Below are 26,532 nucleotides of genomic sequence, written 5' to 3'. Positions count from 1 at the left end.
AATATTTCTCATGACTATCAAGAAGTGAAACTATATAATAGCAGAGAGCTTTTTTTTTTTTTTGAGATAGAGTCTTGCTCTGCTGCCCAGGCTGGAGTTTACCGCTTACTGCAGGCTCGATCTCCTGAGTTCAAGCAATCTTCCCACCTCAGCCTCTGGAGTAGTTGGCATTACAGGCACACACCACCACACATCACCGATTTTTTAAACATTTTTTGTAGAGATGGGGTTTTGTCATGTTGCCCAGGCTATTCTGAAACTCCTGGGCTCGAGTGAAGCCGCTTGCCTTGGCCTCTCAAAGTGCTGAGATTACACGTGTGAGCCACTGCCTGCTTTTAATTCTAACAAATTTTACCAGATTGTCTTTCAAAAAGTCTCTACTAATTAACATTCCCACCAACAGTCCCATCAAGACTGATCTTCTCATGCCTTGAGTTTCTTTCTTCCTGCCAACTAGTTAATCAAATAAACCAACTAACTCATTAGTGGCTACTAGTAGTAATTTCATTATTCATGAGGGAAGATATTCTTAGACTCTCAAATTCTTCTCAGTATATAGGTACCATCTTCATATAAGACTTGGTCCAAAGTTGGTTATTATTCTCTAATAATATATATCCCTTTAATATTCGCTTTTGCATCCTGACTTTTGTACTTATTTCATACATTTTATGTTTTTCCATAGATTTCATACATCATATTTCTCAAAGAAATAGAAAGTCTCAATATTGTTGGCTAAAATTGAAAATACATCTTGACCAAGAAAATTGTCTGAATGTTTTAATAACATTCTCTTTCTGGGTTCACTGTTTTTCAGAGAGTATGCAGGCATTTTTCAACGTAAGTAATTGCCAGAAACCTTCAACAGTTGTTACTGGGACACATGTTATACATTACTATATTGCTGCTAAGGAAATTCTCTGGAACTATGCTCCATTTGGTATAGATTTCTTCACTGGAAAAAATTTAACAGCAGCTGGAAGGTAATGATTCACTGGTTAAAATATTGATAGTTAAATAATTAACATAATTGAAATCTTTCATAATCTATTTACTCCTAAAAAGGATTTAGGCATCTAATTAAAATATATTGATAAAATAAATATGAAAAAATAATTGGAAAATTTTGAAACCCAGGAGCATTGCTAGACAAAATTCTTCTCTAAATCCCTGGCAGACAATGTAAAGGAAAACGTACTACTCATCTTTTTCCTAGTACAAAACTTTAAAATGGATTTATGTTATACTTCTGAAACATTTAACAGCATAAGACAATGTCATCAATAACATTTTATAAAAAATTTTAAACATTCTTTATTATTTATATGTAACTTATACACTCTTGCTAATATCTGAAGGCATAATTAAATCATCAAATGTGATATCCTTAAACTATATTCTATAAATATTAACTCAATAACACCTAATAAGATATTAGCAATTATTATCTTAATAACCAAAAGCTAACACTAAAATACATTACCCTGGCATTAGAATTTAAAAGTGGGCAAAAAGTTTTTCTGATAGTCCAGCTGCTAAGTATATTTACCAGATTGAGGACAACAGGAGATTTAATTCTTCTGGCCTATTGAATGATAATGCATGTTAGAACAAAGCTCTAAAACCACCAGAAGATATTGTTCTTTACAATGTTTATTTTTCTCTAATTCACTCACAGGAATTTTAGAAAGCAAAGAATACTATGTCAAGTAGACAGTTTCTCTTCTTTTTAAAAATTATTTATTGATACATGATATATGTACAGATTTATGGGGCATGGTGATATTTTGATATGTGCATACAGTGTATGATACCTAAATCAGAGAATTTGGCATATTCATTGCCTCAAACATCCATTATTTCTTTGTGGTGGAAACATTTCAAATTTTTTCTTGTGGCTATTTTAAAATATACGATTTATTATTGTTAACCATAGTCACCCCACTGAGCTGTTGAACATTAGGGCATATTTCTTCCAATTAATTGTATGTTTCTACCCATTAACCAACCTCTCTTCACCATCCATTCCTCTCCACCACCACCCCCACAGTGGTATATTCAGGTGGATGCACATGAGCAACAGCTATGGCAGGCAGGGCAAGTCGATCCCCAGTACCCAAGATGGCACACTTGGGTAAAAGCAGCAGTAGACAGATGTGCCTGTCCTCAGACTCCAGGACAACATCTAGATGGTCTGGTCTCATGTCTACTAAAAGTGCATTCAGGTGTGTGGTAGCCCTACTCCTGAAAGGGCAGTGTTTGCTATTAGTGGCAGTCGCTCCAGGCAGGTGGCTCTCAGGCTCTGGAGAGGGCACGCACAGCTTTCTTTGTTCTGGGGCAGCCTCCCTGGTGCACTGCACAGCCCATCCCCCACAATGTAGAACACCATATCCGCTAGAGTGCTGGGGACCCGGCCACTCTACTGGATCCAGCTAATGTCACAGTGCATCAGCACTCTGAGTGGACACAGGGGCATGTCAGTGAAGTTCTAGGGATGTGGAGATAACGTGGGCTGTTGAGCCCTGGGGCAGGATGCAGTCTGGTGGGGGCTAGTCTCTCAAAATGGTTCCATGCTATAGCTATTTGGGTCTCAGGGGTTGTGTGGGACCCAGAATGAACTCCATCTCTGGAACGGTGCCATTGTATCAACTCCAAGCCGCTCTCTCTACTAGTCTCACAGCCTGCAAGGGCTGAGGGGCTCTCCTGTGGCTAGGATTGCAGGAATTCACGGTAGAAGTGTGGACTCCTGGGGATCTCTCACTTACCTTTTTCCCACACTGGGGAGCCTCTCCTGGCTCCCAGCCAATCTGAGCAGTGATGGCTGCCTTGCTTCCTTCTCCTTCTGTGCCTCAGATGTTCTTTGACATTTTCCTGCCAAATTCCAGTGTTCTCTCTTAGATGCTCTGTCCAGCTTGTGAATATCTACTCAGTGATTTGGTCCTTGTGAGTATGAGTGCTGGTTGTCCGTAGTCCTTTTCTTACATTTTAAGCTCATCAATAAATTACTCAATCTGTGTAATGGAAATTTCTCATTAAATGTCAGAAACATAACTGGGCTTAGAGCAAAAAACTAGATTTAGCTTTAAGGCTTACTGCCATTTTATACTGACTAAAATAAGTATGAATTAATAGATTCATTTTGCTTGATTCTCCTGGCTATAAAATTGTATGATGTTTTTGGCACAGCAAGTTACTTCATTATTAGGAAATACCTGTTCTCAGAGGCTCCTTTTTTATTATAATAATTTAAAAAATAATAACGTCTCTCTTTTTTATATTATAGCATCCTACAAATAGTTTTTTTAATAGCAATATTTGTTATTACCTGCTTGAAAAAAAAGTCAGATATAATATCTTTTTATCCCAAAAGGAAGTTTGCAGGCAAATAACTAGGTAGATACATACAGATAATTATATATATGTGCACAGACAAAAAACAGAAAGGATATTTACAGAAAATGTTGACTGTGGTAATATATAAATGGTGGGATTACAGAGATTTCTGTTTCCTTTGTTGTGTTTTTCTTTCTTTTCCAAATGTTTGACAATGAAAATGCATTACTTTTATAATCAGAAATAAATTGCAAATATTTTAAACAGATGTGTTTGGATTCTTTCTTTCTTTTCACATGATAACTGTAAATATAAAAGTTCTTTGTGTATCTACTTTCTTTGCACAGTGAATCCCGGCTATTTTTTGAACAAAGTCCAACCAGAATTGGAGGAACTTACAAAAAACTGGTTTACCGTGAATACACAGATTCTTCCTTCCAAACACAGAAGGCAGGAGAAGAACATCTTGGAATCCTTGGTGAAATTCTATTCATAGCTCGTGGGGTTATAAACATTATTTATTAATATTATGCAATCAAAACAGTATTCACCAATTCACAGTTATAGATTTCAGCTGTAATCTACAGCCTTATGAAAATAATACATTGATTCACCCAATGACTTATTTTATTTTATTTTAGACAATCTTGTTCTGTTGCCCAGGCTGGAGTGCAGTGGTGTGATCTCTGTTTACTGCAACCTCCACCTCTGAGGCTCAAGTGATCCTCTCACCTCAGTCTTCAGAGTAGCTGAGACTACAGGAATGCAACATCATACCCAGCTAATTTTTGTGGTGTTTTTGTTTTGTTTTGTTTGTTTTGTTTTTTGAGACAGGGTCTCACTGTCGCCCAGGCTAGAGTGCAGTCGCACAATCTCAGCTCACTGCAACCTCCGCCTCTCAGGTTCACAGGTTCCGGTGATTCTCATGCCTCAGCTTCCCACGAAGCTGGGACCACAGGCACACACCACCACACCTGGATAATTGTTGTATATTGTAGAGACAAGCTTTCACCATGTTGCCCCGGTTGGTCTCAAACTTCTGGGCTCAAGCCATCTTCCCATCTTGGCTTCCCAGAGTGCTGGGATTACAAATGTGAGCCACTGAGCCCAGCCCACTCAGTGATTTTAACTACACTCTTTGTTCCTATAAATCCAAAAAGACTAATATATTCATCTAATATCTAATATCTTTGATCCAAAGTGACTTTATAAGACCTTGAATCATCTAGACTTTTCTGGGTTTATGGTATCATCCCTTTAATTTCTTCCTAAAAGAACTTTACTGTGGCTCAGGCCTGTAATCCCAGCTCTTTGGGAGGCCGAGACAGGTGGATTACCTGAGGTTGGGAGTTTGAGACCAAGCCTGACCAACATGGGGAAACCCGTCTCTACTAAAAATAAAAAACAATTGAGCCTGGCGAGGTGGCACATGTCTGTAATCCCAGCTACTTGGGAGGCTGAGGCAGGAGAATCACTTGAACTCAGGAGGCAGAGGTTGCTGTGCGCCAAGATTGTGCCATTGCACTCCAGCCTGGGCAACAGGTGAAGCTGTCTCAAAAAAAATACCAAAAAAAAAAAAACCAAAAAACTTTACTCAAGTAATGCAACCTGACAATTATCTTTATGAAATCCAAGAATAACTACTAACTCTGTTGTTTTCTAGGCCCTGTTATTAAGGCAGAGGTGGGAGAGATCATCAAAGTCACTTTCTATAACAATGCTTCCCTGCCACTCAGCATTCAGCCTCATGGACTGCATTACAACAAGAGCAATGAAGGTTCATTCTATGAAACACCTGGAGGAAGTAAGTAGTGCTCAGGGGAGGTCCAAGTGAGCCATACTGCTATATAATGTCAGCAAGTAATATAACTCCTATTGTGCAGCCAAACTGTCACAGTGTAACAGCTCTGTGTACTTATTGTGGCAGAGTTATTACTTCAGTTCCTATTTGACTGTCACACGAAGAGAAAGATCTGTCCTTGCTCTCAGAGATCTCACAGTCTAGATTAGTGTACATATGGTCTTAGGTTCTATTCTATAAATGTTTATTTTTTGCTAGGTACCCCTTCACCTTCCTCACATGTAAATCCGGGCACAATATTTGTCTATACATGGGAAGTTCCAAACTATGTAGGTCCCACCTCCACGGATCCCAACTGCTTGACCTGGTTCTATTACTCTTCAGTAAATGGGACAAGAGACACCAACAGTGGCCTTCTGGGGCCTCTCCTTGTATGTAGAAATGGAAGTCTTGGAGAGGATGGCAAACAGGTGAGTCCTGAGGCATACGGCCAGGTAAGTCTTGGTGAGAGCTGCCTAAGACAGAACTGCAGAGGAATGGCAATGTCTCAGGGCCAGAGGAATCAGCAGCTTCAATGTCTATGTACTGATGTCTCCCAATTCTATTCTTTCCTCAATGAAACACCTGTATTTTCCTCTGCCCAATAAAACTGCACCCTGGCATGTCCCACAGACATCTCGACCTTCTGGACAGACATTTACTGTCCCTCCCTTCCCTAAATCAGCCTCTTTTCTTTTTCTTTTTTTTTTTTTAATGTATTTTATTGTATTTTAGGTTTGGGGGTACATGTGAAGAACATGCAAGATTGTTGCATAGGTACACACGTGGCAGTGTGATTTGCTGCCTTCCTCCCCATCACCTACATCTGGCATCTCTCCCCTTGCTATCTCTCCCCAACTCCCCTCCCCACACCGTCCCTCCCCTTTTTCCCCCAAACAGACCCAAGTATGTAGTGCTCCCCTCCCTGTGTCCATGTGTTCTCATTGTTCAACACCCGCCTATGAGTGAGAACATGCGGTGTTTGATTTTCTGCCCTTCTGTCAGTTTGCTGAGAATGATGGTTTCCAGGTTCATCCATGTCCCTACAAAGGACATAAACTCATCGTTTTTGATGGCTGCATAATATTCCATGGTGTATATGTGCCACATTTTTCCTGTCCAGTCTATCGTCGATGGGTATTTGGGTTGGTTCCAGGTCTTTGCTATTGTAAACAGTGCTGCAATGAACATTCGTGTGCACGTGTCCTTATAGTAGTACGATTTATAATCCTTTGGATATATACCCAGTAACAGGATTGCTGGGTCATATGGAATTTCTATTTCTAGGCCCTTGAGGAATCAGCCTCTTTTCTTCCTCCATTCTATCTCTTAGTTAATAATATCACCAAACCCTGGACTTTGATCACTAAGTCTCCAATACCTCTGTATTATTTTAGGCACAAGAATTCCTTTCTTTCTTAACTTCTGTCTCCACTCTTATCTTGCTTTAATACAGCTAGTCCACATCCCTTCCTAAGGAATCTGGTTATAGCACTCTCTGCAGTAAAAATCTCCCCACAATTTGTTGGCTCAGAAGCCAACACATCAGATCCTGACAACTCCTTCAGATTCATGTCCCCTCCCACTCCTACATTGCAGAATTAGCTTCTTCTAATTGGCAAAGTAGAGTTCTGCAGTGTGGTGGAATTAGCTCATTAGACTCTGAGTAAGGAAGGCTATTTCACATCTCTGATTTTCCCCTCTTCTCTCCATCTAGAATGGCCTTTCCTCACTGTTTGATCTGCCAAAAGGGGGAGACATTTTTGAAACATAGACTGAGAGTACCTTCCTTTGGACAATGTTCCTTAACTAAAGTTAGTTGAAGCTCTTGCAGGTTACCATAGTCCTTTCGGTATGTTTCTATCAGAGTATTTATCCATGCAATTGCTTTTATTGGCCTGTTTCTTCCACTAGACTGTTTCTAGTGGAAGTATACACAAGATTTTCTGGAAAGTTTCTAGAAAGTATACACAAGATTTTATTAATTTTTTATAATAACCACAGCTACCCTTGGGCATATAATAGGTGCTCAATAAATGTTTTTTAAATGAATTTCCCTTTTTTCTCACTCAGAAGTGAACTAATATCTAGTTATTTTCTACATTTATATAAAAAAGTATAGGTAACGAAGCTTTAAAATCCATAAATATATGTATAACAATGTATATCTCATTCAAAATTATAAATATATGTTTATATTTATCTATATAATGAGTCATATTTATAGTGTCATAATTCGTATAATACATATAATTTTTATATTTAATCTAGAAATATGTATATATTTAATTTGTTCAAAAGCCCTTAAAATTCACTTTCTAGAATTGAAAACTATGTATTTAACTTACTTTCCATAGAGTACATTATGTTAAAAGCCACTATAAATATCTTATGGTTTAGTTTATGAAGTTTAGATATAGGAATCCCTGGAGTAAACGCTTTGTATGTAAAAAGCCATAGAGATTTCTCCCAACTTCTTAGTTCTATGATAATTCATTCACTGTGACTTGTTCCTTTCTATGGACTATCCAAAATCAGGAAGTCAATTGATCAAATTTTTCACAAATACACAATCTCCTGTGTGGGAAATCTTGTATGTAGATCAACCATTTGGCTAGATTTGAATATGGACCATCTATACCATGTCTATTCCTTTTTTTATTCTCTTCCACAGAAAGGTGTAGACAAAGAGTTTTACCTACTTGCCACAATATTTGATGAAAATAAAAGTTATCTCTTGGATGAAAATATCAGAACATTTATCACAGAGCCTGAAAATGTAGATAAAGAAGATCCAGACTTCCAAGCCTCAAATAAGCTATCCTGTAAGAAAAAAAAAAAAAAAAAAAAAAAAAAAAAAAAAAAAAAAAAAAAAAAAAAAAAAAAAAAAAACTTACATGATAAACGCATTAAACACTTACTTAAATTTATTTTGCTAAAGAATTACAGATTAAAAGAGACTTAGGATTTTCCCACAATGGTTGGCTAATATATTTCCTTTAAATACCATTACCCAGACAGGTGCAGTGGCCCACGCCTATAATCCCAACACTTTGGGAGGCCAAGGCGGGTGGATCACCTGAGGTCAGGAGTTTGAGACCAGTCTGGCCAAAATGGTGAAACCCCGTTTCTACTAAAAATATAAAGATTAGCCGGGTGTGGTGGCACATGCCTGTAATCCCAGTTACTTAGGAGGCTGAGGCAGGAGAATCACTTGAACCCAGGAGATAGATGTTGCAGTGAGCCAAGATCATGCCATTACACTCCAGCCTGGGGGACAAAGTGAAACACCATCTCAAGAAAATAAATAAATAGATATATAGTAAGTAAATATCATTTCCCAAGAAGAATATTGTTTATTACGGTGATTATTTTGAATTTAATTTACCAAACATTTACCAACACCTCTTCGTGCAATATATTTTATCTACATCTAAATGTGAAAAGTCATGTACTTCTCTATTGCCAAATTCGTAGAGTGGGTGGAATAGGGTGTTTGTTGAGCTGGTTGGGTGGGTGAGTGGGTGGCTGGTTGGTTGGTTGTTGGTTTGTGAAGACTGTACAGTGTAGTGAGGAAAGGGTTGCTCTGGAATCTGGAGATTTGGACTTTGGTCTTAACAGTTTCATTCATTAGCCATGTGACATTGGACAAGTAACTACTTGTCTGGCCTTGATTTCCTCAACTCTAAAAGGAAGGGGTTGACTGGAATAATCCAATGAAAGTATCATGGAGTTCTGTCATTCTCTAATTCTATAATGTCATTTTAGCCCCCATGAAGTGGTTAAATAACGATAAAGGAGAGGAAAGTTGAAAAAAATTGCTTTGCTGTTTTTACATGAATGAGCTGCTTTTTGATTAGTGCTTTGTTTGATTTCAAAAGATATAAAGAACCAGTAAATGAAATACTCTTTTCTCTGTTACAAATGCCTTGTAGCCATAAATGGATACATGTATGGAAATCTGCCTGGACTGGATATGTGCTTAGGAGACACCGTTTCATGGCACATTTTTAGTGTGGGAGCAGAGGAAAATTTACACGGGATATATTTTTCAGGAAATACCTTCACTTCTTTAGGAGCAAGAAAGGATACAGAAACTGTGTTTCCTCATATTTCTAAGACACTTTTGATGACACCTGATTCTACAGGTAAGCAGGTGGGTCTTCTCATTCAGCCTGAAACATCAAAGTATGCAGAAGCACTATCTTTATATGCACTGAATATTCTGTACAAGAAAAAAAAAATGAACTGATACAAACAGTGCTTGAGAAACCTTTGTCCTGTTCCACTTCATTTATAGGAGCCTTAGTATTTCCTATACACATAAATCCCTTCAGTTTTTTCAGGCCCTCTTCCTAGGCCTTTAGGCTTTAAGCCATCCCAATGCTCTTCAAAAATGATGAAGATATTTTAAACCCTTTAAACTCATTTCCATTCTATTGCCTTCTGCATTTCTTACTCTTCTGTCCATTTGTTTCCCAGGTCTTCCTCCTGCTTTGCCCTTACCCTACTGCCTTCTCCCTTCTTCTTTCTATCCTCCTTACTAGCTTTGCTCTCTAGGTAAATGTTTTAGCTTCAGTGAGATTGATCCTTCCTGGTAACATTTCTTTTTTTTTAAAGAAGGCACCCCATATCAAAGAACTGTGTGGGGATCAAAGGAAACCAGCCTTCCTTCTGAACCTAGTTTCCTCATTCATAAAATAGGAATTGCAAAAACTTGTAATTTGCAAAAAGGAATAGACAGTGATCAGATGAGATAGGTAAAGTATAGTAAAGTGCTGGCATACATTAGACTGTCAATAAATGCTAGTTTCTTCTTTAACCCAGCAGATCCACCTTCATCCCACATACCTGCCCCCTGAAAAATCCATCTATCTTGGTCAAAAATGACTGATACCAACCAAAAACTGGCTATATGATAAACTACTGTGTAAATGCCATGAATTGGTATCTTGACTCTTTGTGATGCCAAATATTCATTTGACTACATTTTCTTCATTTCAGAATTTAAACTTTCACTTTTCAAACAAGCAAAAGTTGTGATTCAGACTGATTGGAGGGGGAAAAAAAGCACTTTCTCTGGTGCTTTTTCTCTCCTCTTTGTTAGAGGATGTACCTGCATGCTCATTCAGGGACAATTTACTGCTTTTTCCTGCCCCAGTCCTTCCTCTTCTTTTCCCTGCAGGTGTTTTTCTGAATTTAAAAACTACCACGTCTCATTCTTTCCCAAGCCATATCAACTGTAGCAAACATGTGGAGACATGTACACCATGTGTTAAGCACTGTACTAGAGACTATACAGGGATCATTTCAATTTAAACAAATTCTTTTTCTCAAACTCTCTGAGTCTGAAGGTTTTGCTTCCTTGTGCATATTCTTAAACCTTACCCTCCACAAAAGTAACAGCAACAACAGAAATATGTAGAGTTGAAAGAGTACTCGTCAAGAAGCAGTGCCAGCACGTGGTGGGCCTACAATTACCAAGGTAAAAGAAAGAAACTAGAATCCAGGTGTAATGTTCTGGTCAGAATCAGTCTGGAGTTTCTTTGTTATGGTGGTGTGTTTTTGTTTTTTGTCATTGTTTTGGATTTTTAATGTATTCAACTTTTTTTCACTCACTTCTCTGCTACCTACCAGTCTGTTCAAAGCCATCATCTCTCATCGATTATTATTATTATTTTTTGTCTTTTTGTTTTTTTCCTTTCTGTGGAGAATGGGGTCTCGCTGTATTGCCCAGGCAGGTCTCGAACTCCTGGGCTCAAGCTATCCTCCCGCCTCTGCCTCCCTAAGAGCTGGGATTACAGGCATGAGCCATAGCGCCCAGCTCATCGATTACTTTTAATAGCTTCTCAACAGATCTCCTTTCTTCCACCATTGTACACACCAGCCTATTCTCAGCACAGCTGCCAGAGTGTCCTTATGCCCTTCATTAACTTAAAATCCTGCAATGGCTCTCCATTTCACTCAGTAAAAGCTATGGTGTATTCAGTGGCCCACAAGGTCTCCATGACCTGGCCCTCCACATCCTACTACCCTCACCCTTGCTCCCTCCCTTCAGATACACCAGCCTCTTGGGTGTTCTTCACACATAGCAAACAGGCTTCTGAACTGGACCCTTTGCCACCTGTTTCCTCTGCCTGGAGAGAACACACATTTCCTCCAGATCCACCTCACCTCTTATAAATCTTTGCCCAGGTGTCACCCTTCCATCAAGGTCTACACTGCTCACTGCTCTCTTGAGCCCCTCCCAACACACACCCAGAATTCTCAGTCCTCCTTACACCGTTTTCCTTTTTTCTTTAATCATAGCTCTTATCACCTTCCAGCACACATGCAGGTTGCTTAACATGTTTATTATCTGTCTTCACAACACCCTGCAATATAAACTCTGAGAGCAAGAATTTTTAACTGTTTCGTTCTCTGATATTTCCCGAGTGCCTAGAAATACGTTTGACACAAGAAGGTGATCAATAAATATTTGTTGAATTAATGAAAGCATGAATGAAAAATTTTATTATATTTCTTTTGAGCGTTGTAGCTTATGACTAATTTTATAGAGGAAAGAAATCTGAAGGCCAAACTTTAACCATTCTTTTCTTATTCATCTGTAGGAACTTTTGATTTGGTTTGCATAACAACAAAGCATAATCTAGGAGGCATGAAAAATAAATATCATGTGCGGCAATGTGGGAAGCCAAACCCTGATCAAACACTATACCAGGAGGAGAAAATTATTTACATCGCAGCTGAGGAAATGGAATGGGATTATTCTCCTAGCAGAAAGTGGGAGAATGAACTGCACCGCTTACAAAGAGAGAAGTATCCTGATAGCTCCAGTCTCTAAACGGGAAGGGTTCTAAGGGTTTTTTCTGAGTCTTCCTCTCTTTACTTTCTGTCTGCCTGTGTGTGTCTGTGCCTGTGTGTGTGTTGTACTTATTTGTGTTTGGTATAGTGTGTGTGTGTGTGTGTGCGCGCGCACGCGTGTGTGTGTGTGTGTGTGTGTGGTGTATTTATTTATGTTTGGTATGGTGTATGTGTGCATAATGTGTATGTGGTTGTGGCATTTGTGTGTTTAGGAACTCTCAATTATAAATCACTTCAAAATTTGTGTGCGTGTATGATATATTCAACTGCAAAGGGCTTCGAATCTTTCTAAATATCTATATAACTTACTTATAGGCTCTAGTTCTTCCTGCCTGTCTTTTCATTTCTTGCATCCTTCCTGGACATACATTACTATTTAATCTCACCACAGGAAAAGTAACAACTTCAGCTACATTCAATATCTATAGTCAATCTGAATTTTCTTTTGTCTTCATTTTCTTCTACCTCTATTCTGAGAACTTCACCTTAAAGAGACCTATTTTTCTCTTTTTGTACAATTTGATTTCTTTCTGTGGTTTTCTCTCTTACTATTTATTTATCAAAATTAAAGTTGTATCCAGAAAAGATACTTTAAAGTGCAGAATAAATAGCTATCTTGCCAGAATTAATATATTTTTAAAAAGATGGCTTACGTTTCTAGGTAAAACAGCTTCTAGATATAAGAAGTTCTTCCATATGGGTTATTTGTCTAAATTATTGGTTAAATTAACTAACTTTGTGGGGGAGTTTAGTCGTTGTTTTTGTTTTTATTTTCTTAAAGACAAACGAGCATGTATGTGGATAGAAATGGAACATATCTTGGGTCCAAATATAAGAAAGTCTTATATCGTCAATATGATGATAGCACATTCAAAAATCAAACAAAAAGGAGTGAAGATGAAAAACATCTGGATATACTAGGTATTGATATGCCATAAGATTGGTTTTTGAGTTTTTCTTTTCTTCAGCCATTAGAGATTGTCGTACACATGGAGGACATTGTCAGCCTCTACCTTGACAGAGGAAAGTGCCTGTAATTCTAATTTGTTTGCTGATAGGCATTTTTATTGGAAAAAAAACAAGATTCAAGTATTGTTTCCTAAAAAATAAAGACAATGTAGAAAAGTAATTGTGCTCAGTTTCAGATTACCTGGTTTCTTGCTCTCAGTATTAAAAAATGCTAGAAAGGAGTTTAGAAGTCGCATTTAGGGAACATTTCCATAAGATGGAAACAAAGCCCAGGGGACCCTAGTACAACGAGGAAAGGAAGTTCTTTATGTAAACTTAAGTGTCTTATGTCTGAGTGAGGAAAATGATAACTGTTTCTTCCACCCTTGATAGATCAACTAGGAAACCTCTGAGTCACCCCAGGTGCGTGCATGCAATATTTCCACACACCCAACTCCTGTTTCAGCCCTGATATCTATGTGTATATTAGAGGTTATTTTATGACGTAAGACCCTGAGAAGGTGGATTTACATGCTGGTGACGAGGAGCTTTTGCTCTTCTTGGCTCTCCATCAGTCTCTAGAGCTTGCCTATTTGTGAGCCCTGGAGGGGAAGCCTGTGTTATCCTGTTGCTGCTGCTTTTGAGTGGGCCCCTGTCTTTAGTAACCACAGGATGATTGTTTTCTCTAGGATTCTGGCTGAATACATGAAGATAAATAATGCAATCTGACCCTCAAGATTCTATTATTATTTATGCAAAAAGGAAAACACTTTTTTATAAAGATAAAACATGCATATTGTTTGGGGAGGTGAAATGGTCACAGGGAGCAAAGAGGCCCTGTCTTTAGCTAGCATCTAGCATCCACCAGACATCTTCAGGGCTCTAATTTTTGTAATAATAGCACAAGTCCGCAGAGAGTTCTTGCTGCTTATCTCACCTCAAAACCATCTGTGTTTCAGAATTTTTCAGAGCCACTGATTCAATTTGCTTCCAAATAGAAAGAAGATTTAAAAGGAATTTTATACTTGTAGTTCTTGGCTTAGGATGAAAGGGAGAGAGAGTAAAATAAAGGTTTTCAGTTTGTGAGGGAGAAAATCACTCTAACAGGCCTTGCACCTCCCCACAATCCTCCAGTAGAATAAGGAGCAAGAGAATAAAAGGCTTAAAAGTTGAGATTGGTCAAGAAAGAAAAGAAAGGGTTTCATTTTTAAATTGTATGTTTCCCTAGGCATAAACTTATGTTATTAAAGTAAGTTTTCTGGCCAAAAAAAACCTCATAAAATTCTAAATGATTTAAAGTTTTCAGGCAAAAATCATGTTTCATAAATCAGCAATGATCTACGTGTTAAATGTTTTTATTTCATTTGGCTTCATGTTAAGTAAAAGGATAATAAGTCACTGTGTAAGTATTTGAGAAGACAGATGACTCATAATTTAAAATAAATAATTACCCATACATTTTCATTTTTATATTCCCTAGGTCCATTAATATTGGTCAACCCCGGTCAAAAAATTCAAATTATCTTTAAAAATAAAGCCTCAAGACCATATTCTATTCATGCTCATGGAGTGAAAACAAATAATTCCACTGTTGTTCCAACTCAGCCAGGTAACTACTTTGGGAGAAAAAAATCCCCAAAAGCTTTTATGCAGGACTACGGGGCTAATGTTCTTATAAATATTCGGGTGCCGTTCCAGATGATAGAGACCAGTGGACTAATAAGATGGGCCTGAAGAAAGCATTTGGGATCGGAGTTCCTTCTGCAAGTCAAGTTTACTTTTAGGTTGGGGCACCATGGGCAAAATGGTGAAGTGAAGGTTTGGTCTTCAGGGACCACCTCTCCAGGGTATGAATTTCTCCTCTAGGGCCACCCTCCCTCCCACTTCTGTACCTGCTTAGCTGACAGGTATTCTTATACTACATTCAATCTCTCCAACTCAAGAGCCAAAGTTGGAGTTGAGCACACGATGCAGTATGTGAGGAAGCAGGAGAGGATTGAGCCAATAAGAGGAAATGATGAACCCCATGTATTAACATTTCTATGGAATGGAATCACTGCCACACAGCATTCCATTCAGCATAATTAACTTGGAAGAACATTACTTTTTTTTTTCAGATGGAGTTTTGCTCTTGTTGCCCAGGCTGGAGTGCAGTGGTGTGATCTTGGCTCACCACAACCTCCACCTCCCAGGTTCATGCCATTCTCCTGTCTCAGCTCCGGAGTAGCTGGGATTACAGGCATGCACCAGAACACTCAGCTAATTTTTTTCCTTTCAGTAGAGATGGGGTTTCTCCATGTTGGTCAGGCTGGTCTCAAACACCCGACCTCAACTAATCCAACAAACTAAGCCTCCCAAAGTGCTGGGATTATAGGCGTGAGCCATGGTGCCCAGCTGAACATTAATATTTTTTTAATAAAAAATGCCTAGTAAGCAGACTCTGATATGAGGGTTTGTGTGCAGGTAGTGCTCGTGGTATCAACTAACATGGAATGAGTGAGGAATGAGTAGGATTGGACAGGGAGTGAGGTTAAGCAGAGATGCAACCTCAACAGAAGTCACAGCCAACCCAGTTCTGAAGATAGGGTGACCCTCAGCAGTCCTAAGCTGGAGTGTGAGAGCTGGGCTGTTGTATCCCTGCACCAGTCATTAGATGCAATCTTGAGCAAGGTGGCTTTCTTCAGCCAAGGCTCTCTCCTGATACCTGCTGGAGCAACATGTGCTTCATTCTTGCTCAAGGATATAGGATGGCATCAGAATGCCTACTATAGTTGCTCACCAAAACAAGTAGTTTTGGAATTCAGCATATCAGTGAAAGCCAAATTCAGAAAGAAAAGATTTGTAAAGTAGAGGGACTGATGATAAACTTTGATGTTGGGCAAAATATTTCTTTTTGTTTTTAAAAACAATACTATCTATAGTCTGTTGAATCTCCTGTCAAGGGAGTTAGCAAGTCAGCCCTCTGTTCTGATTAGGCAGGAAAGAATCTGCTACATGCATTCCATAAACACTTCTGAGTACTTTACCTGCTGTACGCTAGGCACTGTGTTGATGTACTGGAAAGCAAGGGTCAGTGCTAAGTAGATTGTTAAAGACTTGGGAGCTGGGGGTGGGGTTGGTCAGTGTCACAGGACTATGACACCCATGGAAGCTTTGGAAGTGAGAGATATAGGATAATGGTGGGGAGGAAGCAAAAGAAGTTTACTGCAAGAATATGGAATTAAGGTCCAATAGGACTAACATGCACAGCCTTGAAGACAGGGAGGAGGTACTTGTGATCCACATGTGGGAAGGTTCAGAGCTGGGATTCAAGGCTTTGTCACATTGACTAATTACCACAGTGACTAAGATCACAAAGCAAGAAGTGAAACCAGAAGTGAAAGCTAGGACTATGCTGCCTAATATTTTATAGCTTTACTGTTTCCTCATTGTCTGGTTCTCCATAAAGAAGTCTGATTTTAAAGCCTTTATTTAAATACACTTTACTTGTCTCTTTCAGGAGATATTCAAATATATACTTGGCAGATACCTGATAGAACTGGTCCTACCTCACTAGACTTCGAATGCATATCTTGGTTTTACTATTCCACTGTGTCTGTGGCTAAGGTAAACTTTAAATCAAATAACACCTTTTATTCTATCTCCTCCTAGAAATTATAATGGAAGGAAGGTGTCTATCATTGTTTTTAAAAATATTAGTTCTATGTAAATTTTCCTTTAAGTAACTTAACTATTGTTCAGCTTTTATTCCTACATGGGTCTGCATTTTTTAAGAGCAAAATAAATTATTACATTATGATTACTTAGGTTTATGATTCTTTATAAAATCTCACAGTGAATTGAAAGACATATCTAATTATGCAATAATAGACTATACCTTGTTCCATTGAATAGTATTTGAATGACAGAAAACAACATACTCTAAATAATTTTAAAATTCAGCTGGATGTGGTAGCTGATGTCCATACAAAAAAAATTAAAAATTAGCCAGGCACAGTGGTGCCTGTAGTCCTAGGTATGGGAGGCTGAGGTAAGAGGATTGCTTGAGTCCAGGAGTTCAAGGTTATGCTGAGCTATGATCACATCATTGAGTAATAAATAAATAATGGTATAATTGTATCATTAATAGGAAATAAATATATCATATTGTATGGGTGTGTGTTTATATTTAAAACTCTCAACCATAAGGTTCAAGTTTATTTGCACTAAAAAAAAAAAAACGGTGCAAGTATTCTATTTGAACTCTTACTTACCTTGGCCCACTCTGCCTGGAGCAAGAATCTACACAGAGATTTAATGAAAAAACAAAATGAAGACAAACAAACCAAGACTCTCAACTAAAAGCTGCTGCAGGGGGCAGAAGCACAAAGGTGAAGGGACTAACTCCTTTAAACTTCCTGCCAAGCAACTTCAATGCCAGGAATTCTAACTAAAACCAAATTTTTTAAAAATTACAATGTCAAAAATAGAGCTAAATTCACTGTAAAATGTATCTAAAATCCTTTTCAGAGGTTTGTTGTTCTCTTTAGACTTCAACTCTAATGAATGAGGTTACAATTTTTCTTTGATCAATGACTGAGCATGTCAAACATTTTGTTCCTGACTCTCAGAATCTTGATAATTAAAAACTCAGGATCTGACCTCACTAAAAACTAAAACTTGATTCTACCTCTTTTGTTTTGTGGGGTAAAACATTAGTTGTGACCACAGTGAATGTTCTTGCTTTGCCTCCTCAGGACCTTCACAGTGGACTGGTAGGCCCTCTGATTGTGTGCCGCAAAGACACCAACCCCAACGTAGTTCACCGTGTTCTCCACTTCATGATTTTTAATGAGAACAAATCCTGGTACTTTGAAGACAATATCAACACCTATGCTTCAGAACCAAACAAAGTGGACAGGGAAGATGATGATTTTGAACTCAGCAATAAAATGCACGGTAACATTCACTCGCTGACTCACCAATGGTAGCCCACACGTTGCTCTGCGCAAATGAGACAGATAAAATTGCCTCGCTTGGCACGGTTTTTAGAATTCAACCACATAGAACTGGGATAGATCATGCAGATCAGGGGTTGGCAAATTTTCTGCTAAGGGCCAGATAGTAAAGAAGTTAGGCTTACAGGCCACGTGGTCTCTGTCATAAGCCATACTCTACTTTCCCACTGTAGAATGACAGTAGTCGCAGACAACAGGAAAACAAATGCAAGTGGCTGTGAGCCAAAAGCTTCATTTATGGATGCCAACATTTGTATCTCATATAATTTTTCACATGTCAAGAAATAATATTCTTAAATTTTTTTCAACTATTTAGAAATTTTAAAACCATTCTTAGCTCATGGGCCACAGTAACAGGCAGTAGGCTGGATCTTGCCCATATACCACAGACCACTGACTTAGCAAGCACAGCAAATGCTTGTGTTTTCTAGAGCTATGCAGACAATGTAAAACTAGGAACATCAGCTGTCATTTCAGGAGGGCTTTACTCCCATAATTTTCTAAGTATTTTACCTGGATGAGCACAAGGAGAGGTGGAGCTTGGGGCAAACCAAAGTGAACATGGCTCCACCAACCCTTCCTTATCACATTACCTTCACAGGCAGAACTTGTGAAAACTTCATGCTCATCAACCAAAATTATTTAGTAGGTTGACTGTGACTAGATGCATCTAGGTACATCCAGATGACCTCCTTCCATGTGGAATCACAGTAACAAGACAGTTATTCTAATAGAAAGCACATAAACAATCTCACTTACTTGCTTAGCCAGGGCAACTTATGGTCTTAAGCCTCTCAGCTGACAGGGCTCATAAGTATGATTGGGTAAAAGATCCTTAACTAAGGCAAATTCAAATATAGTAATTTCCCACTTCTAAGGTTTTTTCCCCCCCTCTTTTAGAAATTTATGTAAATTTAAAGTTAATTCAAGGGTGACATCCATTTTACCAATAGACTTTTTAATAAGTGTCACAGAGGAGTGCACAAAGCACCTTGTGAGGCCCTAAAGACATACAAAGGTTCATAATATGGGTCATCTGCCCTCATGTTGTTTACAGTCTAATGGATGCCAGACTTGCACATTGCTATAATCCAAGGAGGACGATGGTGTGCGGGATGCTGTCACAGAAATTTAAACACAGTGTAGTACTTTAAATTCTTATTTGGAAGATGTAGAAAGGCTTCATTCTAGGGAAGAGACATTCAAGTTGATTTTTTAAGGTTGTATAGGAGTCTGTCCAGTTAGAAAAGGAGGGAAATGACATTCCAGGTAGATGGAAGAATGTGATCTAAATCACATAGCACTTGGGAAGAAAGAGCCAACAGAATTGTGGAAGGCTTCAAACACCTTGTTAAGAATTTAGGCTTGATCTAAACCAGGATTTCTTAACTTTCTGAGCTTTTAGGTCAGATAAATCTTTGTTGTAGGGAGCTATCTAGTGCACTGCAGATGTTTATCAGCATCTATATTCTCCACCTAGTAAATGCCAGTAGCATCTCCCCACAAGTTATGACAACCAAAAATACCTCTAGGCATTGCCAAATGTCTCCTGGGGGACGAAATCACCTCCTGTAAAGAATATCGCCACCTGTAGGAAGAGCCACTGTGCTAAAACACCAAGAACACTAGCTAGGGCGTGGTGGGGATGGAGGCATATTTTAGAAATAACTCTGGCACTCATCCAGGCACTTGTACTCCAAGTGTGGCCCCAGGACCAGGAGCATTAGCATCACTTGGGAGCTTGTTAAAAACGCAGAATTTCAGGCTTCACAGACCTAAGTCAGAATCTGAATTTTAACAAAATTCCCAAGCCACATTCTCATTTAAGTGTAAGAAGCACTAGTGTAGAGCCCTGTGTCTTCTAGTTTCTTCCATTATATCCCTCCATCAGCTGAAAACATTAGTGCCCAGCCTCCATAGATATATAATTATAGATTATATACTTGCACCACTGTACCAATGCATTTTATACATTTTAAAGATGTACACAAAATAGCAAAGTAAAAAGAGGATATGTGTGTGTGTGTACACATATATATTTTAAATCTTCATATTACCCCTTGGAGACCATACCCGTGGAGGATTAAAGGGTGCTTGGACCTCGTAAATGACCATTCCAGAAATACAAGTGGCAGATCACAAAGCTCTGACTTAGGGCAGCTAAATAAGAATGGATGCTCCTAATATTCTTCTTTTTATTTTATGGAGGCAAGGTCTCACTATGTTGACCACTCTGGTCTTCAACTCCCGAACTCAAGTGATCCTCCCACCTCAGCCTTCCAAAGTGCTAAGATTATAAGTATGAACCACCATGCCTGGCCATTCCTAATGTTCAAAGTCTCTTGTGATAATTTTAAATACACAGTTCACCAATATAAGTATCTTTAGTTGTGAAATAGTCAAGTTCAACCCAACTGTATTAACACAAAGTCAGTGCCTCATTTCCTAGGGCAAGAAAAATTCCTTAGAATTAGACACATCCATGAATGGATGGCTTGGTCACATTTAACGACTTCCTCAGGCTGGCATCCCCACTGCTGGCTGCAGGTGGTGGTTCACACCTGTAATCCCAGCACTTTGGGAGGCCGAGGCAGGTGGATCACATGAGGTCAGGAGTTCAAGATCAGTCTGGCCAACCTGGTGATTGGATATTATTTTATTTTATTTTATTTTTTATTTTATTTTATTTTAGTTTAGTTTAGTTTTTAGAGACGGGGTTTCACTAAATAAACTAAAATAAAATAAAATAATATCCCCACTGCTTCTGGAAACACCCAGGCTATTTTCTATAAGGAAGATTATACTTTTTTAAAGTGGTTATTTTTTAAAAGCCTACATTATTTTAAATCTTTGTTGAATATAATAAACTGTGCCTTTCCCTGCCCCCCGCAGCAATTAACGGAAGACTATTTGGAAATAACCAAGGTCTGACATTTCATGTTGGGGATGTAGTGAATTGGTATCTGATTGGCATGGGGGATGACATTGACCTGCACACAATTCACTTTCACGGACACAGCTTTGAATACAAGGTAAGAGCCTTCGATGGGTCCATCTAATTACTGTGATAGCTTGTAAACCAGTTATGGGGTAGCATGGCAAGATAACAGGGCTAGAAAGAAAATGACTAAGTCAGAAATTTAACGCACATCATCTATAATATATCAGGTGCATGCAAATAATTATAATAAACCAAAGAATGAAGTGGATTTCTCACTCTGATCTATTGTTAGTTAATAGGTAAATAAGACTTTTATAGTCATTTCTAGTTTTGCACTTTCTATCCCAACTTAAAAAAATTCTTTTTCATGCCCTCAGTAACATAAAGAAAAACACTCTGAATGCTCATATGCATTTTGCCACATTAGCTTTCTCTTCTGTTTTTTTCTGAACCCAATTCAAAGTAAATTTTAAGCCTTATGACTCTTTACCCATAAATACTGAATCATCCCTAAGAATTAGGACAGTCTTCACCCCAACCACAATAAAATTATCACACCCCCAATTTCATAACATTTCATTTTTGAAGGGTCCAGGCCAGTTGTTTTGTAGAATGTTCCATATTCTGCATTGGTGTGATAGTTTCCTCATGATTGTATACGTGTTTAACAAATTTAGCAAGAACATGACATGGGTGATTTTGTATGCTCCCCACACATCACATCAAGCGGTACATGATGGCTATAGGTCCTCATATTGCTGAGGCTATGTTTGATAACTTGATTAAGGTGATTCTGAGAATATAGGAATAAAAACCATATCAAAGTGATTCTCACTCACAACCAGTTACACAGAAGACTTTTTGACCTGTGGTCACAAATGAGTGTGTGGAGATTTTCCTCCACCAGCAACCAATCAGTTCTGCATTGGACACCAGCTAGATGTCCTCCAATTCAATGTTGATACTATCTACCTGGATACATACCAGATCCCACAGGTTGAGAGCTCAGTTCTACAAGGCTGCCCCCGACTTCCAATGCCAATCACAAACTCCAGATTGTTTTCATATGCTTCTGAGCAGCAGGCTATACATTGGGATTCCTATGACCCCCTCCTCAAAGTCAATTAATTCCCTAGATTGACTTACAGAATTAAGAGAAACACTTGCTTACATTTACTGGTTTATCAAAAAATATATTATAAATTGTATTAATGAATATCAGATGAAGAGATGCTAGAGTAAGGTATGGGAGAAGGAGCACATGGACCTTACATGCTTCCTTCAAGTGAGCTACCCTCCAGGAACCATGTGTTTGGCTATCTGGAGCCTCTCTGAATCCTGTCCTTTTGGATTTTTATGGAGGCTTCATTACATAGGTGTGAACCTTTGACCTCTCTTCCCTACCCAGAGGCTAAGGGGTGGGGCTGACATTCCCAATCCTGTAATCCTGCCTTGGTCTTTCTGGTGATCAATCCTCATCATAAACCAAAAGTAAAATTCTAAGTGCCCCTGAAAACACTTGAAAAATTGAATAAAATTCTAAGCCCCCTATAGACCAAGCACATTCCTAAGCTAACCTGAAAAACTAATTCAGGCCATGATGGGAAGCGACGGTTGGATATGCCTCATTATACTCTCCTCCCTTTGGAATACAGGCACAGCTGACCAGCATTAACATTAAAATGGAGACCTTAAGACTGATAGAACAGACTCTTTGTAGTAATAAGATACCAACATGACAGATAGTGTATTTTACCCCAAAATATATTTCTTTGACATTTTTTGAAATGGCCCTGCAAAACTATCTCTTCTGGGGAAAATCTACATTCTGTAGAGAATCCTCTTCCCTTTCCAGGTCTTTTTCCTGATCCAGGAGAGAATGAACTAAGGGTCTGGCACTTTTAAAATTTGATAAGAAACATTTATAATCTATTCTCTCTGAAGCCTGCTACCTGGAGGCTTCATCTGCATTATACAAATCTTGGTCTCCACAACCCCTTATCTTAACCCAGACATTCCCTTCTATTGATTCTAGGTCTTTAGATAAACTCTTTCAATCAACTGCCAATCCGGAAATCTTTGAATCTACCTATGACCTGGAAGCCTCACCTCCTCCAGTTGTCCCACCTTTCCAGACCAAACCAATGTACATGTTACATATACTGATTGATGTCCTATTTCTCCCTAAAACATATAAAACCAAGCTGTATCCCAACCACCTTAGGAACAAGCTTTCAGGACTTCTTGAGGCTGTGTCATGTGCATGTCCTTAAACTTGGAAAAATAAACTTCTAAATTGACTGAAACCTGTCTCTGTATCCCAGATATTCTGGTACATTGTCTGTTCTCATTAGTTTCAAATAATTTCTTGATTTCTGCCTTAATTTCACTATTTACCTAGGAGTCATTCAGGGTTGTTCAAATTGTTCATGGAAATTGAACAATTTCCATGTAGTTGTGTGATTTTGAGTAAATTTCTTAAAATTGATTTCTAACTTGATTGTGCTGTGATCTGAGAGACTGTTGTGGTTTTAATTATTTTGCATTTGCTTAGGAGTGTTTTACTTCCAATTATGTGATCAATTTTAGAGTAAGTACCATGTGGTGATGAGAAGAACTTATATTCTTTTGTTTTTGGGTGGAGAGTTCTGTAGATATCTAGCAGGACTGCTTGATCCAGAGCTGAGTTTAGGTCCTGAATATCTTTGTTAAGTTTCTGTCTTGATGGTCTAATATTGTCAGGGGGTGTTAAAGTCTCCCACTGTTGTTGTGTGGAAGTCTAAGTCTCTTTGTAGGTCTCCAAGAACTTGCATGATGAATCTGGCTGCTCTGTATTGGGTTCATCTATATTTAGGATAGCTAGTTCTTCTTGTTGAATTGAACCGTTTAGCATTATATAATGCCCTTCTTTGCCTTTTTTGATCTTTGTTGGTTTAAAGTCTGTTTTGTTAGAAACTAGGAATTGCTTTTTTCTGTTTTCCATTTGCGTGGTAAATTTTCCTCCATCTCTTTATCTCTAGCCTATGGGTGTCACTGCATGTGAGATGGGTCTCTTGAAGACAGTATGCTATTCTGTGTCTTTTAATTGGGGCATTTAGCTCATTTACATTTAAGGTCAGTATTATTATGTGTGAATTTGATACTGTCATCATGATGCTAGCTGCTTATTTTGCAGACTTGTTTATGTGGTTGCTTCATAGTGTCACTGGTCTCTGTACTTCACTGTGTTTTTGTAGTGGCTGGTAATGTTTTTGTCTTTCCATATTTAGTGCTTCCTTCAGGAGCTCTTGCAAGGTAGGGTGGTGGTGACAAATTCCTTCTGCACTTGCTTGTCTGAAAAGAATCTTATTTTTCCTTCACTTATGAAGAAGTTTAGTTTGGCCAGATATGAAATTCTGGGTTGGAAATTTTTTTCTTTAAATGTTGAATATTGGTCCCCAATCTCTTCTGGCTTGTAGGGTTTCCACTGAGAAGTCCACTGTTAGTCTGATGGGTTTCCCTTTGTAGGTAATCTGGCCTTTCTCTCTAGCTGCCCATAACATTTTTTCTTTCCATTTCAATATTAGAATATCTGATGATTATGTGTCTTGGGGTTGATCTTCTTATGGAGTATCTTACTGGGGTTCTCTGCATTTCCAGAATTTGAATGTTGGCCTGTCTTTCTAGATTAGGGAAAATTCTTCTGGATGATATCCTGAAGTATGTTTTCCGACTTGCTTCCATTCTTCCCAACTTTTTCAGGTACCCCAATCAGTCACAGGTTCAGTCTTTTTACATAATCTCATATTTCTCAAAGGTTTTGTTCATTCCATTTTATTCTTTAGTCCCTCTTCTTGTCTGCCTGTCTTATTTCAGAAAGATAGTGTTCAAGATCTGAGATTCTTTCCTCCACTTGGTCTATTCACTATTGATACTTGTGATTGCATTGTGAAGTTCTCGTGTTGTTTTTTAGCTCCTTCAAATCAGTTATGTTCCTCTCTAAACTGGCTATTCTGATTCTCAGCTCCTGTATTTTTTTAATCATGATTCTTAGCTTCTTTGCATTGGGTTACAACATGCTCCTTAAGCTCAGTGAAGTTTGTTATTATCCACCTTCTGAAGCCTACTTCTGTCAATTCAGCCATCTCAGCCTCAGCCCAGTTCTGTGCCCTTTCTGGAGAGGTATTGTGCTCAATTGGAGGAGAACCGTTATTCTGGCTTTTGGAGTGTTCAGCATTTTCACATCTATTTTTTTCCTCATCTTTGTGGGCTTGTTTACCTTTGATCTTTGAGGTTGCTGACCTTTGAATGGGGTTTTTATGGGGTCTCATGCTGTTGTTTTCTGTTTATTTTTAACAGTCAAGCCTCTTTTCCATAGGGCTGCTGTGGTTTGCTGGGGGTCTGCTTCAGACCCTAGTTGCCTTGGTTTTTCCTGTACCTGAAGGTATCAACAGTGAGGGCTGCAAAACAGCAAAGATGACAGCCTGATACTTCCTCTGGAAGCTCCATCCCAGAGGGGTACTAATCTGTTGCTGGCCTGAATTTTCCTGTAGGAGGTGTCTGGAGACCACTGTTGGGAGGTATTGCCCAGCCAGAAGGAACAGGATGGGGACCTGCTTAAAGCAGCAATCTGGCTGCTTTTTGGTAGGACAGTGCTGCATTGGAGGGGACCCTTCCTTGTCCGGACCACCTGAACTCTTCAGAGCCAGCAAGGTGGAATGGCAGAGTCAACTGAACTGCAGAGATGGTAGCCTCCCTTTCCCTGGGAGCTCTGTTTCTGGGAGAGATCAGTTTTGTCTGCATAACCCTGGCTAGAGTTGCTGAAAGCCTGCAGAGAGGCCCTGCCCAGTGAGGAGGAATGGATCAGGGTTCCACTTAAAGAAGCAGTCTGGCCATGCATGATCTGGCACAGCAACTGTGTTGTGTCATAGGGGACCCCTCCTCATCCAGACTGCCTGGGCTTTCCAAAGCTGGCAGGCTGCAACAGCTGAGTTGACTGTATCACAGAAATGGTGGCTATCCCTCCCCCCAGGAATTTGGTCCTGTCCCAGGCAGTTTGCAGCCTGTTGCCATTGGCTTGGAATTCCAAGCCAGTGGGTCTTAACTTGTGTGGTGCCATGGAAGTGGGGCTTGCAGAATAATGTTGCTTGCCTCCCTGGATTCAGTCCCCTTTCTTGGGGAAAATATGGATGGATCTCCTGACTTGCCAGGATTCCTGGGGCTGCAGTATGTGAAACTCCTGGGTCTCTGTGTGTGACTCAATAGCTGCTCTGCTGAGAGTCCACACACCTCTATGTATGGGACCCAAGGCCCTGGTGGCATGGGGTCATGAGGGGATCTCCTAATCCTCAGGTTGCAAAGATTCATGGGAGAAGTATGGTTTCCTGGGTGGGGTCACATAATCACTCACCACTTTCTTTAGCTGGGGTTGGGAGTTCCTTTGGCTCTATGCTTCTTTTTTCAGTACTACATAATGAAAGCACTTACCATTTGACATTAGATGCCCCACCACCAATTACGCTTTACCATGCATCACTGAAAGCCTCTAGCGTCTGCCTTTTACTCTCACCCACAGGACCTGTTTCTCCACATTTTTCCTCTCTAGACTCTCTGACATCTCATTTCTCCAC

At 39.1% G+C, this 26,532-nt stretch overlaps 1 protein-coding gene across 1 annotated transcript in view; it reads left to right on the top strand.

Moving 5' to 3' along the window:
• LOC108300765 (ceruloplasmin-like) overlaps positions 1–26,532 on the top strand; it is a 43,300-nt gene that overhangs the window by 13,181 nt on the left and 3,587 nt on the right. Inside the window, exons 7-18 of the mRNA XM_017523674.2 lie at positions 818–983; positions 3,681–3,811; positions 4,997–5,137; positions 5,393–5,604; positions 7,848–7,998; positions 9,109–9,321; positions 11,785–11,992; positions 12,819–12,958; positions 14,466–14,594; positions 16,485–16,591; positions 17,722–17,923; positions 20,875–21,014. Coding sequence (XP_017379163.1) covers positions 818–983; positions 3,681–3,811; positions 4,997–5,137; positions 5,393–5,604; positions 7,848–7,998; positions 9,109–9,321; positions 11,785–11,992; positions 12,819–12,958; positions 14,466–14,594; positions 16,485–16,591; positions 17,722–17,923; positions 20,875–21,014 — 1,940 coding nt within the window. The remainder of the gene's footprint in view (positions 1–817; positions 984–3,680; positions 3,812–4,996; positions 5,138–5,392; positions 5,605–7,847; positions 7,999–9,108; positions 9,322–11,784; positions 11,993–12,818; positions 12,959–14,465; positions 14,595–16,484; positions 16,592–17,721; positions 17,924–20,874; positions 21,015–26,532) is intronic.

The sequence above is a fragment of the Cebus imitator genome, unplaced genomic scaffold, assembly GCF_001604975.1.
Source record: "Cebus imitator isolate Cc_AM_T3 unplaced genomic scaffold, Cebus_imitator-1.0 Scaffold30, whole genome shotgun sequence".
Taxonomy (NCBI): domain Eukaryota; kingdom Metazoa; phylum Chordata; class Mammalia; order Primates; family Cebidae; genus Cebus; species Cebus imitator.
The sequence above is the reverse complement of the archived record's forward strand: the minus strand, read 5'-3'. Positions and strand labels throughout refer to the sequence as shown.